The 15,932-nt window shown below is 35.0% G+C and overlaps 1 protein-coding gene across 2 annotated transcripts in view; it reads right to left on the reverse strand.

Annotated features, from left to right (window-relative positions):
* LRBA (LPS responsive beige-like anchor protein) overlaps positions 1-15,932 on the reverse strand; it is a 763,816-nt gene that overhangs the window by 653,994 nt on the left and 93,890 nt on the right. For both annotated transcript variants that reach the window (XM_024245927.3, XM_054553557.2), the window contains exons 4-10: positions 13,176-13,271; positions 8,623-8,744; positions 8,407-8,533; positions 7,615-7,734; positions 6,193-6,339; positions 629-826; positions 303-436 (exon numbers count right to left, since the gene is read on the reverse strand). In XM_024245927.3, coding sequence (XP_024101695.2) covers positions 303-436; positions 629-826; positions 6,193-6,339; positions 7,615-7,734; positions 8,407-8,533; positions 8,623-8,744; positions 13,176-13,271 — 944 coding nt within the window. The remainder of the gene's footprint in view (positions 1-302; positions 437-628; positions 827-6,192; positions 6,340-7,614; positions 7,735-8,406; positions 8,534-8,622; positions 8,745-13,175; positions 13,272-15,932) is intronic.

A 15,932-nucleotide genomic window follows, 5' to 3' on the forward strand; every position in this document is an offset into this window, starting at 1 on the left:
AAAAAAATTTTCTAATTAGACAAAAAATGTTAATTTTTGAGTAACCCATTATTGCCATTTATAATATTATTCTAAAACCAATTTACCATGTTTCTTACAGCTTCCATATTTCCTATTGATAAACAAGAACTTAAGTTAATACTGACATAATTAATATGGACTTGTAATACAGTTTATAGTTCACAAGTTTCTTTAAATTATTTTGACTCTACAACAAAACCTGAAAGGCAAAATATTGCATAGCTCAACAGTGACGAAAGTAACCCTCACAGCAAATTAAAGAAACAAATAAAGGCACTCACCATATAGTCAAATCAACCTCATCAGACAAATATTGCCTGTAATCCAACTGTGCAAAAAGTGGAAATAGTACTTGTACTCCTCCAATTGAATGCATTGCACTTTGGATGGAATGTGTTAAAACTGCCTTTACATCCTTGTAAGATCAAAAACACAGTAAAGAGTTCAATGATTTCTTTTCCAAAACAATTAAAAATAAGGCACAACAATAAATGCAGAAACACTATGAACGTGACATTCCATGTGTTTAACAGAAGCTACCAAATACATCTCAATAACACATCAAAAATTACCATTATAAATGTTCTTAAAAGAGCACATTTAGTACCTGAAGCATGAGTGCATGTGGTGAATGAACAAAAATTGAAGGGTTGTCCTTAGGAGATGATTCAAGACAAAGCTGGGCATCTGTAGCCCGTGGATTGTACGTGAATGCAATGGCACTGGAGAGTTTCCCATCGTACAATAAAAGTTTGTGATGCTCAGCAAGGAAAAGGTCGCTTTCTGCTTTGAATTTAAATGTACCCTAAGAATTAATTAAAAACAGTTAAATAGTATGCCACAAAAAGAGAATCTAAGTACAAATCAACACAGGTGTAAAATTTTAAGGAGACAGACCATTGATAATCTTTTAACAGTATTATATAAGAGGACCCCTCATTTACTTCTAAAATTGGCTGAATTTAAAGCTATAATGGAAATCAAGTCAACCTGACATTAAAACCTTACCTTAAAAATGTAAAAGTGACCAATAGATCACATTTTATCTTTTTTTCTTATATTCTTTTTTTCAAATTGTGGTCAAAAGCATATAATATACAACTTCCCATCTTAAGTATTTTTAAGTGTATAATTGAGGAACATTAACTGAATTCATATTGTTAAACAGCAAATCTCTAGAACTTTTATATTTTGCAAAATTGAAACTGTAGCCATTTAACAACTCCCCATTTCCTGCTCCCCACCAGCGCCTGACTATCACAATTCTACTTTCTGTTTCTACGAGTTGGACTCTTAGATACCTCATATAAGTGGAATCATACAGTATTTGTCTTTTTGTGACCAAAGCATTTCATTTAGCACAATGTCTTCATAGTTCCTCCATGTTTTAGCTGATGACAGGATTTCCTTGTTTTTTAAGATTGAATATGGTCCTGTGTGTTTATGTGTGTTGTCTGTCACATTTTCTTTATCCATTCATCTGCTACTGGACATCTGGGTTACTTCTATCTCTGGGTTATTGAGAATATTACTATGAACATGGATGGGCAAATATCTCCTTGTGACCCTATTTTTTGTGTGCAAATACGTCTCTGTGATCCTCTTTTCAATTATTTTGTACATATCCCATAAGTGAGATTACTGGATCACATGAGGTTCTATTTTTAATTTTTTGAGGAACCTCATATTGTTGTCCATAGCAGCTGCACCATTTTTCATTCCCCTTAAAAGTGTAAAAAGGTACCAATTTCTCCACATTCTCACCAACACTTGCTATTTTGTTTTCTTTTTTAAGTAGTCATCCTAAATGATGAGGCGATAGTTCGCTGTAGTTTAAATTAGCATTTTTCTAATGTCTAGTGATATTGAGCATCTTTTCATATGTTCATTGGCTATTTTTATATCTTCTTTAAAGAAATGTCTACTCAACTCTTTTATGCATTTTTAATTGTTTTGTTATTGTTGTTGTTGTTGAGTTACAGGATTCATATATTCTGGATATTAACCCCTTATCAGATATATGATTGCTAAATATTTTCTCTCACTCTGTAGGTTACCTTTCCACTCTGCTGGATATTTCCTCTGATGCGCAGAACTTTATAACTTTGACATCATCTTATTTGTCTGTTTTTGCTTTGGTTGCCTGTACTTTTGGTATCACAATCAAGAAATCACTGCCATATTCAATGTCGTAAAGCTTTTCCCTTATGTATTCTTTTAGGAGTTTTATAGTTTTACATCGTACTTTTAGGTCTTTAATCCATTTTCAGCTCATTTTTATAAACAATATATAATATGAATTATGTATAAAACTTTTCTTTCTTATTTTTTGCATCTGGATATCCAGTTTTCCCAACATCATGTGTTGAACACATTGTCCTTTCCCCAGTATATGGCCTTGCCTCATTTGTCAAAGATCATTTGACGGTATATGCAAAAGTTTATTTCTGGATACTCTATTGTGTTCCCTTGGCCTATGTGTCTAAGCAAGTCTAACGTTATTTTCATTATGTATTATAGCCTTGTAATAAATTTTGAAACCCAGAAGTGTAAAGCCTGCAACTTTGTTCCCCTTTTTAAATACTGTTTTGGCTACTGAGAATCCCTTGAGATTCCATATTAATTTTAGAATTGTGCTTCTACTTATGCAAAAAATGCCATTGGGATTTTGATAAGAACTGTACTATATCTGTAGATTGCTTTAGGTAGTATGGATTTTTAGCATATTAAATCTTCCAAGGGATGTCTTTACATTTATTTCGGTCTCTTAAATTTTGTCAGCAACATTTTGTACTTTTCAATGTACAACTCTTTTGCCTCCTTGGTGGAGTCAGTGTACAGCTCTTTTGCCACCTTGGTTGAGTTTATTTCTAAGTATTTTATCCTTTTTGATGCTATTGTAAAAGAAATTGTTTGTGTAAATTTCAAACTGTTCATTATTACTTCATTATTACTAATAGAAACACAATTGATTTGTGTGTATTGATTTTGTGCCTTGGAACTCTGCAGAATTCGTTTACTAGTCCTAACAGTTTTCGGTGAAATCTTTAGAGATTTTTAGATATAAGGTCATGCTATATGCATACAGATCATTTTACCTCTTCCCTTCCAATTTAGATGCCTTTTATTTCTTTTTCTTGCCTAATTGCTCTAACTGGATTTCCAAATACTATGTTGAATAGAAATGGAAAGAATAAGCATCCTTGCTTTGTTCCTGATTTTAGAGGAAAAACTGTCAGTTTTTCACTGTTCAGTATGGTGTCAGTCATGGGCTTTTCATATATAATATTTTATTATGTTGAGATAGTTTCCTTCTATTCATAGATTGTTGAGTGTTTTAGGTTTTTTTTAAATCGAGAAAGAGTGTTGAATTTTGTCAAATGATTTCTGTATCAGTTGATATATGATCATATGGATTTTGTAATTCACTGTTAATGTGGTATATTGCATTGACTGATTTTCATGTTGAACCATCTTTGCATTCCAGAAATAAATCTTAATTTGATATTGTGTATAATTCTTTTAATGTGCTGTTAAGTTCAATTTCTTAGTATTTTATTGAAGATTTTTCCATCAATATTCATCAGGGATATTAGTCTATAGTTTTCTTGCTTGTACTATCTTGATCTGGCTTTGGTATCAGGGTAACACTGGCCTCATAAAATCAGTTTGAAAATGTTCCCTACTCTTAAAATTTTTGTAAATTTGAGGAGAATTGGTGTTAATTCTTCTTTAGATGACTGAGAGCATTCTCCAGTGAAGCCATCTAGTCCCTGGCTTTCTTTGTTGAAAAGTTTTTTATTATTGATTCAATCTCCTTACTAGCTATAGGTCTTTTCAGATTTTTAAAATTTATTCTTGATTCAGTCAAGAATCTAGAAATATTCAGGATGTATATTTCTAGAAAATTGTCCATTTCTTCTAAATTATCCAATTTGTTGGCATATACTTTTCATAGCATTCTAATTCTTTCTATTTCTGTGGCATGTTATAATGCCTCCTCCTTAATTTCTGATTTTACTTATTTATGTGCTCTTCTTTTTTCCTTAGCCTATGTAAGAATTTGTCAATTTTGTTGATGTTTAATTTAAAAAAAAAAAAAAACTGTTAATTACACTGATTTTTTTCTCACTGCTTTTCTATTTTCTATTCCAGGGGTCCCTAACCAGGTATATGACCTGTTAGGAACAACAGCAAGGAGTGAGCGGTGGGCAAGCAAGCAAAGCTTCATCTGTATTTACAGCCACTCCATATCACTCACATTACTGCCTGAGCTCCACCTCCTGTCAGATCAGATTTTTATAGAAGGGTGAACCCTACTGTAAACTGCACATGCAAGGGATCTAGATTGCGTGCTCCTTATGAGAATTTAATACCTGATAATCTGTCACTGTCTCCCATCACTCCCAGATGGAACCATCTAGTTGCAGAAAACAAGCTCTGCTTTGTTTCCCACTGATTCTACATTATGGTGAGTTGTATAATTATTTCATTATATATTACAATGTAATAATAACAGAAATAAAGTGCACAATAAATATAATGTACTTGAATCATCCCGAAACCATCCCTGCTGCGCCCCCACCACCCACGGTCCATGGAAAAACTGTCTTCCATGAAACTGGTCCCTGGGACCAAAAAGGTTGGGGACTGCTGCTCTATTTCATTTATTTCTGCTCAGATTTTTATCATTTCCTTCTATCTGCTAACATTAACTTTATTTGTTGTTCTTTTTCCAGTTCCATGCTGTATAAATTAGGTTGCTGATCTGAGATCTTTCTTTTGGTGATAATGATCAGTCATTATCACCATAATCTTCTCTCTTAGACTGAGGTCACTGAATCCCGTAAGTTTTGGTAGGTTGTGCTCACATTTTGATTTCTCTCAAGATATTTTCTAATTTTCCTTTTGATTTATCTTTGACCCAAAGGCTGTTTTAAGTGTGTTGTTTAATTTCTACATTAAACATTTTCTAAATTAAAAAATTGGTGGACTTTCCAGTTTTTCTTTGGCAACTGGTTTCTACTTTCATTTTATTGTGGTCAAAACAGATACTTGGTATAATTTCAATCTTAACTTTGTTGACACTTGTTTTGTGGCATAATACATGTCTATCCTGGATAATGTTCTGTGTGTGCTTAAGAAGAATGCAGGCCAGGTGCAGTGGCTCACGCCTGTAATCCCAGCACTTTGGGAAGCCGAGGCGGGTGGATCACCTGAGGTCAGGAGTTTGAGACCAGCCTAACCAAAATGGCAAAACCCCATCTCTATTAAAATTACAAAATTAGCTGGGTGCGGTGCCACATGCCTGTAATCCCAGGTACTTGGGAGGCTGAGGCAGGAGAATTGCTTGAACCCGGGAGGTGGAGGTTGCAATGAGCCGAGATCGTGCCATTGCACTCCAGCCTGGGCAACAAGAGCAAAACTCCATCTCAAAAAAAAAAAAAGAAGAAGAACAATGCACATTCTACTGTTGTTTCATCGAGTGTTATGTATACTACTGCTAAATACATTGGGCTGCATTGCTGTTCAAGTCTTCTGTTTACTTATTGATCTTCTGTCTGGTTGTTCTATTCATTGTTGAAAGTTGAATACTGAAGTGTCCTACTATAACGGTGTTGCTATCTACTTCTTTTAATTCTATCAAAGTTGTGCTTCATATATTTGAGAGCTCTGATGTTAAGTACATATATTTATATTTGTTCTATCTTTCTGGTGAACTGACCCTATCATCATAAAACGTCCTTCTTTGTCTCTTTTGACAGTTTTTGACTTAAAGTCTATTTTGTCTAATTTAAGTAAGCTACTCCTACTCTTTTCTGTTTACCATTTGCACACATCTCTTTATTTGTGGGTACATTTTAGGTGTATATATTTATGGCGCCCATAAGACGTTTTAATACAGTCATGCAACGTGAAATAAGCACATCATGGAGAAGAGATATCCATACCTTCAAGCATTTACCAATTTAGTTGAAAACCATCCAATTACGCTATTTCAAAATGTACAGTTATTATTGACTATAGTCACCCTGCTGTGGTATCAAATAGTAGGTCTCTTTTTTTTTTTTTTTTTTTTTTTGTATCCATTAACCAAACTCTCCATGTATAACCCACCTTCAAATCAAGCTGAACTAACATTGGTTAAGCACAAAACAGTAAGCAAACTACCTTGTATCCCAGGCCCAACTGATAAATAGCAAATATCTGAGCTGCATTAAGAGCTTCACTGAAAAGGTAAACTGCAGTCATCTGACCACAGAATACTCTATTAGCATCTGCTGTTTCTGATGAGCCCAGGAAACATTTGTCAAAGGTCTGTAAAAGAAAAAAAAAAAAGGAATTAGGAAAAAACAAAAAAAAACTCCAGAAATAATAAAAACCTATATTATCATAAATGCTTTGTCCATTCTAAACTGTATCTAAATAGACTAACATAATTTATACCATAAACGCATTAGAAAGAATGTTGAAAAATGTGTATGTGATGACATTAGGGGATATAGAAAAGTTTGAAACACATGTGTTCTCAAGCCAAACCACCTAGATCAAATCCCTGCATCCTATGCCACTGAGTATGGCAAGTTACTTAACCTCTTTGTACTTCACCTATCTGTAAAATGAAGATTATAATATTGTTTATCTTGCAAGGTTGCTGGAGCTTTTTGAAAATAAAGCTATTTATTACAATGCCTGGAATACAAAAAGCACTCAGTAAAAGTTAATGTAAGAAAAAACAGGTTACAAAACAATACTTACATATGAGCCCTTTTTTGTACTAAAAAAGAGCTAACATTTATTGCGCGCTCATTCTGTATAAGGCGCTCTGCTAATAGATTTATGGATATTATCTCATTTAATCAGATGACAACTTTCTGAGGTATGAATTATTTTATGTCCATTTTCAGGAGGAAAAATGCTAAGGCCTAACAGATTAGGTAAGGTCATACAGTCAATAAACGACAGAGCTGAGATTCAAACCTAAGTCTGTTTGATTCAAGACCCTGATCTCTTAAGGTTAGCATTACAAAATATGTATATATGTGTAGCAAAGGATATGAAACGAGGAGTTAATGGTGTATGGGTAGTATACTTTATGTTCATTTTCCTGGTCTGTATTTTTCAAGTTTTTATAAAAAGAACATAATTACAGGAAAAACATTTTAAATTTCATTCTAACCTATAGATTTATTTTTGAAACCTGTAAATGTTACAACATACTAGTTAACTATAGCAGTTAGAATTATATACAAGATTTATAAGCATGCATCATTTAACTCATTCAGAAAAATGATCAGAACCCTATAGTAGAGCTCTCGTTCATTTTGATAAATGAACCAATGACCCACTCCCCAGATATAGCCACTGTTAGCTATAAATCCTTATTTCCACCTATATGGAATGATTTTATAACAAGGACTAATATTTCAGTGACATAGTAAGTTCTATTAACATGCTAGCCAAATTATGTTTATAAAAATCTACCATTGTAATACTTTGAATTTTATATTCAAGTTGTAAAACTTTTTCTTGTTTAAAAAGCTCATGCTTTTAAAATCACTTTTTTCATTGCAACATTTTGAAACTACTTACATCGCTAGTGTTGACAAACCACGTTATCTCTCCATAGGAAGCCAGCTCACCATTCACATAACATCGAAGTTCACTATTCTTCCATCGGTTATAGATGTGTACTATGGTAACCATATACCACTGCAGAAGAAAAAACAGTTAAAAATACAAAGATAACAATTATCCCAACAACGCAACCATATTGATGAGTAAAAGTTAACTGATAAGTTGTAATTCAACCTAAAAATAAAACAAGACTACCTTTGTTAAATTCAATATTTACCTTCTGGAACAATATCTATTCATGGGCCTTTCAACTGATAAGAACTTAATCATTAGATTATTTTTCCAGCTTTTTATTATGGAAATTTTCAAACATACCCCAAAAATCTGAAAATCAAGTACAAACACCGCCTTTTCCCACCAACTAGATTCCATAATGGTCAATTTTTTGCCATATTTGCTTAATCTATCTGACTACCTATCTACCTATACATTTTGTTGATGAACCATTTATTAACCTCTAAATTTTAAGGTACAAAAGCAAACACATATTAAATTTGTAATACTAAAATAAATGCCATAGATATTTCCTACTTGTATCTCCCTTAATCTCCATAAATAACTAAACTTGCAATCTTTTTCATATCCAAATCAGAGAGGTCAATTATCCAGTGATTTACACTTTATCTTTTTAAACAGTAAAAACGAAGTTGTGCTTTAGCATGTTATTATATGAATAACATTAAAACAAAGCATTTTGATGACTGGCACAGCTTGTTAACATAACTATGACTCAAGAAGATCATGTACCTTTTGGGGCTTGAAATCAAATTTCACACAATGTTGAAAGCCTTTTCCTTTTGACTTTATTGATGTTATAATCAAACAGCCTCCAACAAAATGAGCAGAATAGCCAAGACCTTTGCTGGTTCTGAAACTATAAAGAATAGTTTTCATTTTACCTCTAAATATTCTTCTCAGTTTCAAAGTAAGATTTTAACACTAATCAGTTACAGAAATACATACCAATACAAATATGGTTTATCCTTATCTACATTGATGTTATTTACAGGATCCATTCTAAGCCATGTATGAAATGTAAAACCATTCTGGTATGGCCATTTGGCTATAGGAGGTAATGCAATAGCCTAAAGGAAAGAAACTTTGAGTTATTAACTCACGTGAAAACCTGTCTTATTAAAATCATGAAAATAAGACTTTGCAATGCTACATATATTTGTACTACATCACATTACTTTATGTCACAATTAAAATATCTGAGGCCGGGCGCAGCGGCTCACGCCTGTAATCCCAGCACTTTGGGAGGCCGAGGCGGGCGTGACCTCCTGATCACGAGGTCAGGAGATTGACATCATCCTGGCTAACATGGTGAAACCCCGTCTCTACTAAAAATACAAAAAATTAGCCAGGCGTGGTGGCGGGTGCCTGTAGTCCCAGCTACTTGGGAGGCTGAGGCAGGAGAATGGCGTGAACCCAGGAGGCAGAGCTTGCAGTGAGCCGAGACCGCACCACTGCACTCCGGCCTGGGTGAAAGAGCGAGACTCCGTCTCAAAAAAAAAAAAAATTCTGAAAGAAGACTCTTTATCTGGAAGAAGACTCTTTATCCAGAAGAAGACTTTTGGTAACTTTTTAATTTTCCCTAATACATACTAATGTTAGTTAAATGAAAAAAAATTCAGTGTAACCTGGACACATGAATCTTGTATTCTTCATTTCTTAAAATGAACGTATCCACAGAGATTCTAATTAAAAGAGATAGAAAGTGATAACAAATTGGAAATTTGATGAAATTTTAAGGTATTAGAATAGAGAAAGATGCACAGGAATGGAAAGAGAAAAGAGAAAAACTGGGTATATGCTGCTTTTATAAAACTACAAATATAAAACTGAAGAGGATTAGTTCATAATATTTTTAAACTATATTCAGAAGTCAATATACAAATGGCTTTACCACTTGGTTTAGATTTTTATTTAAAAGATCATACTACATAATAAAAGGATCTTGTATAGCGAAAACAATCTTTTAAACAGAACAGGCCAGATACGGTGGCTCACACCTGTAATCCCAGCACTTTGGGAGGCCAAGGCGGGCAGATCACCTGAGGTCAGGAGTTCGAGATCAGCCTGGCCGACATGGTGAAACCCTGCCTCTACTAAAAAAATACAAAAATTAGCCAGGCGTGGTGGTGGGTGCCTGTAATCCCAGCTACTCAGGAGGCTGAGGCAGGAGAATTGCTTGAACCCAGGAGGCAGAGGTTGCAGTGAGCCGAGATCGCGCCATTGCACTCCAGCCAGGGCGACAAGAACAAAACTCCATCTCAAAAAAAAAAAAATGCAGAAGAACAAAGTTAGAGGACTCATACTACCAATTTCAAAACCTACCATTAATATAAAGCAACAGTGATGAAGACTGTGGTATTAGCATAAGGCCCTAGTGTCCTTTGGTTAGGCAAATCCTTATTATGTCACCAAAAGGACAAGTGACAAAAGAAAAAATATATACATGGGACTTTATTAAAATTAAAACCTGTGCTTCAAGGAACACCATCAAAAAAGTGAAAAGACAAGCCACAAGAATGGAAGTAAACATTCGTAAACTGAATACCTGATAAAGGACTTGTAACCAAAATATATAACGTACTCTTATAATAAAAGGACAAGTAAAATTTTAAAATGGGCAAAAGATCTAAATATACATATCTCCAAAGAAGATACACAAATAGCCAATAAAAATATAAAAAGATGCTCAATATCATTAGTCATAAAGGAAATGCAAATCAAAACTACAATGAGATTCCACTTCATACCAACTAGGATAGCTACTAGTACAATCACAAAGACAGATACTGGCCGGGCGCAGTGGCTTACACCTATAATCCCAGCACTTTGGGAGGCTGAGGCAGGTGGATCACTTCAGGTCAGGAGTTCAAGACCAGCCCGGCCAACATGGTGAAACCCTGTCTCTACTAAAAAATACAAAAATTAGCTGGGCTTGGTGGTACGTATCTGTAATCCCAGCTACTCAGGAAGCTGAGACACAAGAATCGCTTGAACCGGGAGGCAGAGGTTGCAGGGAGCCAAGATCACACCACTGCATTCCAGCCTGGGTGACAGAGCAAGACTTCATCTCAAAAACAAACAAACAAAAATAGACATTAACCATCTTAGCAAGGATGTAGAGAAATTTGACCCTTATACATTGTTGTGGGATCGTAAAATGTTACAGCTACTTTGGAAAACAGTCTAGAAGTTCATCAAAATGTTAAACAAAGACTATATGACCTAATCTAGAGACTGGGACAAATTAAAACATATGTCCACACATAAAATTGTACACTAATGTCCATAGCAGCATTATTCACAATAGCCCAAAAAGTGAAAATCCCAAATATTCACTAGTTTGACAAATGATTAAATAAAGTATGGTATATCCATACAACATAATACAAGCCATAAAAAGGAATGAAGTACTGATACATGCTGTATCATGGATGGACCTTGAAAACATTATGATAAGTGAAAAAAGCCAGTCACAAAAGACCACACGTTGTATGATTCCACTAATATGAATGGTCCAGAATAAGGCTGGGGAATATGGGGAGTGGCTCCTAATCAGCATGGGGTTCCTTTTGGGTGTGATGAGAATGTCCCAGAATTGACTGTGGTGATGGCTGACAACTATGTGAACACATTTATCTACTATACTATACAATTTAAATGAGTTAATTGTGTAGTATGTGGATTATATCTCAATAAAGCTGTTTTGTAAAAAATTCAAACTATACAAGCTCTGTTTTATTGTAACTTACATATGCATTTATGTATACATATAATATATACATATATTCTTTTATATGTATTAGATATGACATAAAACATGAAAGACATCATAGAGCCAAACTTCAGTAATAACACTATTGAGACTTCAAGAGGCTGATTCAAAACGAACGTTGCATTAAGAAAAAAGGAAAAGAATAATTACAACTCACAGACTGACAAAAAAAAATTTTAGGAGAAAAACATATATTCAGTGTGTACACATGTTCTCTCTCCCAAAAATGATAGCAAAGATGTAAAAGCTTTGCAAAAATACTTTATTCATGACTACTTTAAATTCCCAGTAAAAGCTATGTTTAAGGAAAGGAAGTCACTGAACATATTTAAAACATCTATTCTCTTCAAGTTTCAAAAGCTGTTCAGCTCACCCGCCCTACTTTCAAGATAAATGCATGCACTGCAATCTCAGAACTGTAAATAATAAAATTATAACATGAGGCATGAAAAAGGTTAATCTCTTAAGAACACTTTTTTTAATATTAGAGGCAATGATAGGCTATGTTAAGAAAGTAAAATTATTCTGAAAAGCTACAAATCTAAAATGGCCTGTAAGGAAAAACTGTAAAGGAAAAAACTGGGCAATAAAACTTTTCAAAGAAAGTTGTATATTGTGTATATAACATTTAAATACCACAAATGTCATATTAAAACATATTCTTATCTTTCTGCAGATACTGCCAGGCTACACAGGGCCTAATATAAGATTTTATGACAACTAACATAAAAAAATGAATGAAAGATAAGCTCAGGAAAAGAATAGACTGAAATATCTTTTTTAAAAGTTTGTCTTGGGCCGGGCGTGCTGACTCACGCCTGTAATCCCAGCACTTTGGGAGGCTGAGGTGGGTGGATCACCTGAGATCAGGAATTTGAGACAAGCCTGACCAACATGGCAAAACCCCGTCTCTACTAAAAATACAAAAATTAGTCAGGCATGGTAGTGGGCACTTGTAATCCCAGCTACTCAGGAGGCTGAGGCAGAAGAATTGCTTGAAACCGGGAGGCAGAGGTTGCAGTGAGCGAAGATCACGCCACTGCACTCCAGCCTGGGCAACAAGAGCAAAACTCCATCTCAAAATAAAAAAAAAGTTTGTTTTGCTTGTAACAGACTGACCAATGTAATAATGAGGAGATTTTAGAAACTTCCATAAATAACATATATACATTATGGAATGTGCTTCTATAACATTATGAAATATTACAGATATCACTATTATACATAATTGTCTTATGTATAAACTGATTAACAGCTTACAGGAACACTGAGACCAACATAATTTGGAAACTCACAAGTCAAGGAAAACTTGCATAGTAAGTTCCAGAGCCTCTGTTTCTTCACTATCATTCTATACACCAGGTACAAAAAAAAACACAGGTAGAGTAATGAAAGGCAAGAGAAAGATGTTCACAAAGATAGACATGAAGGTGTTACACACAAATAGCTACTTAAGACAACACGGCTATGTTTAAAAGAATGAGGTTCTTATTCCATTGCTGACCCAAGCTGTGACTGGGCATTTTCTCAACTAATTTAAGCCTCTATTTCTTCACCTCTAAAGCAATTACAAAAAAGTAGGATGCATGACTGTCATAAGGATTAAAGTATGTTGAGCAGAAGTTTCTACCTAGCACAGAACCTGTCAGGGTGTTCACAGGGCTGTACTTTCAGGGAGCAAAGGAAAGAAGAACTGGGAGTGATTTCCTCATTAATATTTACTTACTGCAGCACTCTTTCCTGGAAAGTTAAAAAAGGCATCAGGACCATACTTCTGAGGCATATGCTTTAACACAGACAGCAACTTCCCAGCATGTGGAGGCTATGAAGATAATTAACAATTCATTAACCACATTATTCACCATAAGATGAAAAAAACACATTTTTAATATAGTCTTGCTTTAATACATACAGGAATAGTGCTATAAGCTTAAAAGCACAGAAAATAATTTCTAAGTTATTTTCAAATATCTTAAAGAAATAATGTACTCTACACCAGTTTTTGTAAAGCTGTAGGGCCTATTAGGTATTCAATAAATATGAGCCAGTATCATTAGACACCTGAAACTCTTCTCCAAGCTGCAGCAAAAATGATCTTTTTTTTTTCTTTTTTGAGATGGAGTCTCACTCTGCCACCCAGGCTGCAGTCTATGTGCAGTGGCGCAATCTTGGCTCACCGTAAACTCTGCCTCCCAGATTCAAGTGATTCACCTGCCAAGTAGCTGGGATTACAGGTGTGTGCCACCACACCCAGCTGATTTTTTTTTTCTTTTGAGAGGGAGTCTTGCTCTGTCACTCAGGCTAGAGTGCAATGGCATGATCTCGGCTCACCACAACCTCCACCTCCCAGGTTCAAGTGATTCTCCTGCCTCACCCTCCCAAGTAGCTGGGATTACAGGTGCATGCCACCACATCCGGCTAACTTTTGTATTTTTAGTAGAGACGGGGTTTCTCCATGTTGGTCAGGCTGGTCTCGAACCAACCTCAGGTGATCCACCTGCCTGGGCCTCCCAAAGTGCTGGGATTACAGGCGTGAGCCACTGTGCCCGGCCTATATTTTTTGTATTTTTAGTAGAGACAGGGTTTCACCACATTGGCCAGACTGGTCTCAAACTCCTGACTTCAAGTGATCCGCCTGCCTTAGCCTCCCAAAGTGCTGGGATTACAGGCATGAGCCACCACACCCGGCCAAAAATGATCTTTTAAAAATACAAACTACATCAATCCCCCACCTACCCTTCTTTAAAATTAAAATACTTAATAATTTAACAAATACTTAAATAATGCTTACTATATTCCACTGTTAAAGGTACTTCAAAAAGATACTTGCACATGCATGTTTATAGCAGCACAATTCACAATTGCAAAATCGTAGAACCAACCCAAATGCCCATCAATCAACGAGTGGATAAAGAAACTGTGGTATATATACATGATGGAATACTACTCAGCCATTAAAAGAAATGAATTATCAGCATTTGCAGTGACCTGGATAAGACTGGAAACTATTATTCTAAGTGAAGTAACTCAGGAATGGAAAACCAAACACTGTATGTTCTCACTGATATGTGGGAGCTAAGCTATGAGGACGCAAAGGAAAAAGAAAGATACAATGGACTTTGGGGACTTGGGGTAAGAGTGGGAGGGGGGCGAGAGATAAGTCTACAAATATGGTGCAGTGTATACTGCTCAGGTGACGGGTGCACCAAAATCTCACAAATCACCACTAAAGAACTTACTCATGTAACCAAATACTACCTGTACCCCAATACCTTATGGAAAAATAAAATTAAAAAATAAAAATAAACATTTCAAAAAAATGGTACTTCCAAAACACTACAATATTTTAACCTCATAACCACCCTCTGGGATGGAATTATTATTATTATCCCCAGTTTACAGAAGAAGAATCTGAGGCAGGGGAACATTTCCAAAGTCACAGGGTGTAATAACTGTCAAAGTCAGGATCAGAACTCAATCTGACTCCAGAGTCCACGCTTTTAAACAACTATACAGATGCTCCTCAACTTATGATAGGGTTACATCCTGATAAACCCACAGTAAGTTGAAAATAATGTAAATCAAAAGTATGTTTTCAATCCAAAATATTGTCAACTTAAGATGAGTTTAGCCGGAGGTAGCCCCATCCTAAGTGAAGGAGTATACTGAATGCATATCACTTTCACACCATCGTAAAGTCAAAAAAAAAAAAAATCTATACTTTCACCATTAAAATAGGGACCAAAACATTTAATATGGACTGTAAGATACTTTATCTACTTCTTTAGCCTCATTTTGCTTCTTACTCTCCCCCTCTCCCTGCACTCCATCCTTTTCTCAGTCTTCTTCCCACAACAGGGCCTCAGCAAAAGCTATTTATTCCTTATGCTTAAAATGTTCTCAAAAGGGCTCCTGTACTCCCCTCTTATCCAAGTCAATCTTATCCAGCCTTTAGAGCTCATCTTAACAGTCATTTCTTCAGCGTAGCCTTCCTTGAAACTGAGAGTGGATTAAACTTCCCTATCATATTTCATTCTACAATATACCTTTACTGCATAGCATATAAATATATGTATACGCATAGCATATACATACAAAAGCTGCAACACTGAGTTTATTTGATTAATGTTTCCTTGGTCCACAAGTCTCTAATACATGAAACAACCAACAATAAAAATGAAAAATCTCATTTGCAGTTACAAGGAAAAACAAAAGATAATCAGACATACCATCTCATTTTAATCAGTTTATAAGCAAAGAAGAAAAGTGTGGGGCATTCCTCCTTGTTAAAAATTTAAAAGTTCAAAACAGGGTCAAACTACAAATGAAATCATTGGTTTGCCTTCATCTTATTTTTATAGATGATATAAATTATAATTACTATCTGTGTAAAAGAGTTTGGCAACCTTTCACCTAAATATTAAGTGGAAAGCTTCATTCTTAAGTGAACAAGAAATTTTAAATTAACCATACTGCTCAATTG

This window comes from Pongo abelii, chromosome 3, assembly GCF_028885655.2.
Source record: "Pongo abelii isolate AG06213 chromosome 3, NHGRI_mPonAbe1-v2.0_pri, whole genome shotgun sequence".
NCBI classification, from domain to species: domain Eukaryota; kingdom Metazoa; phylum Chordata; class Mammalia; order Primates; family Hominidae; genus Pongo; species Pongo abelii.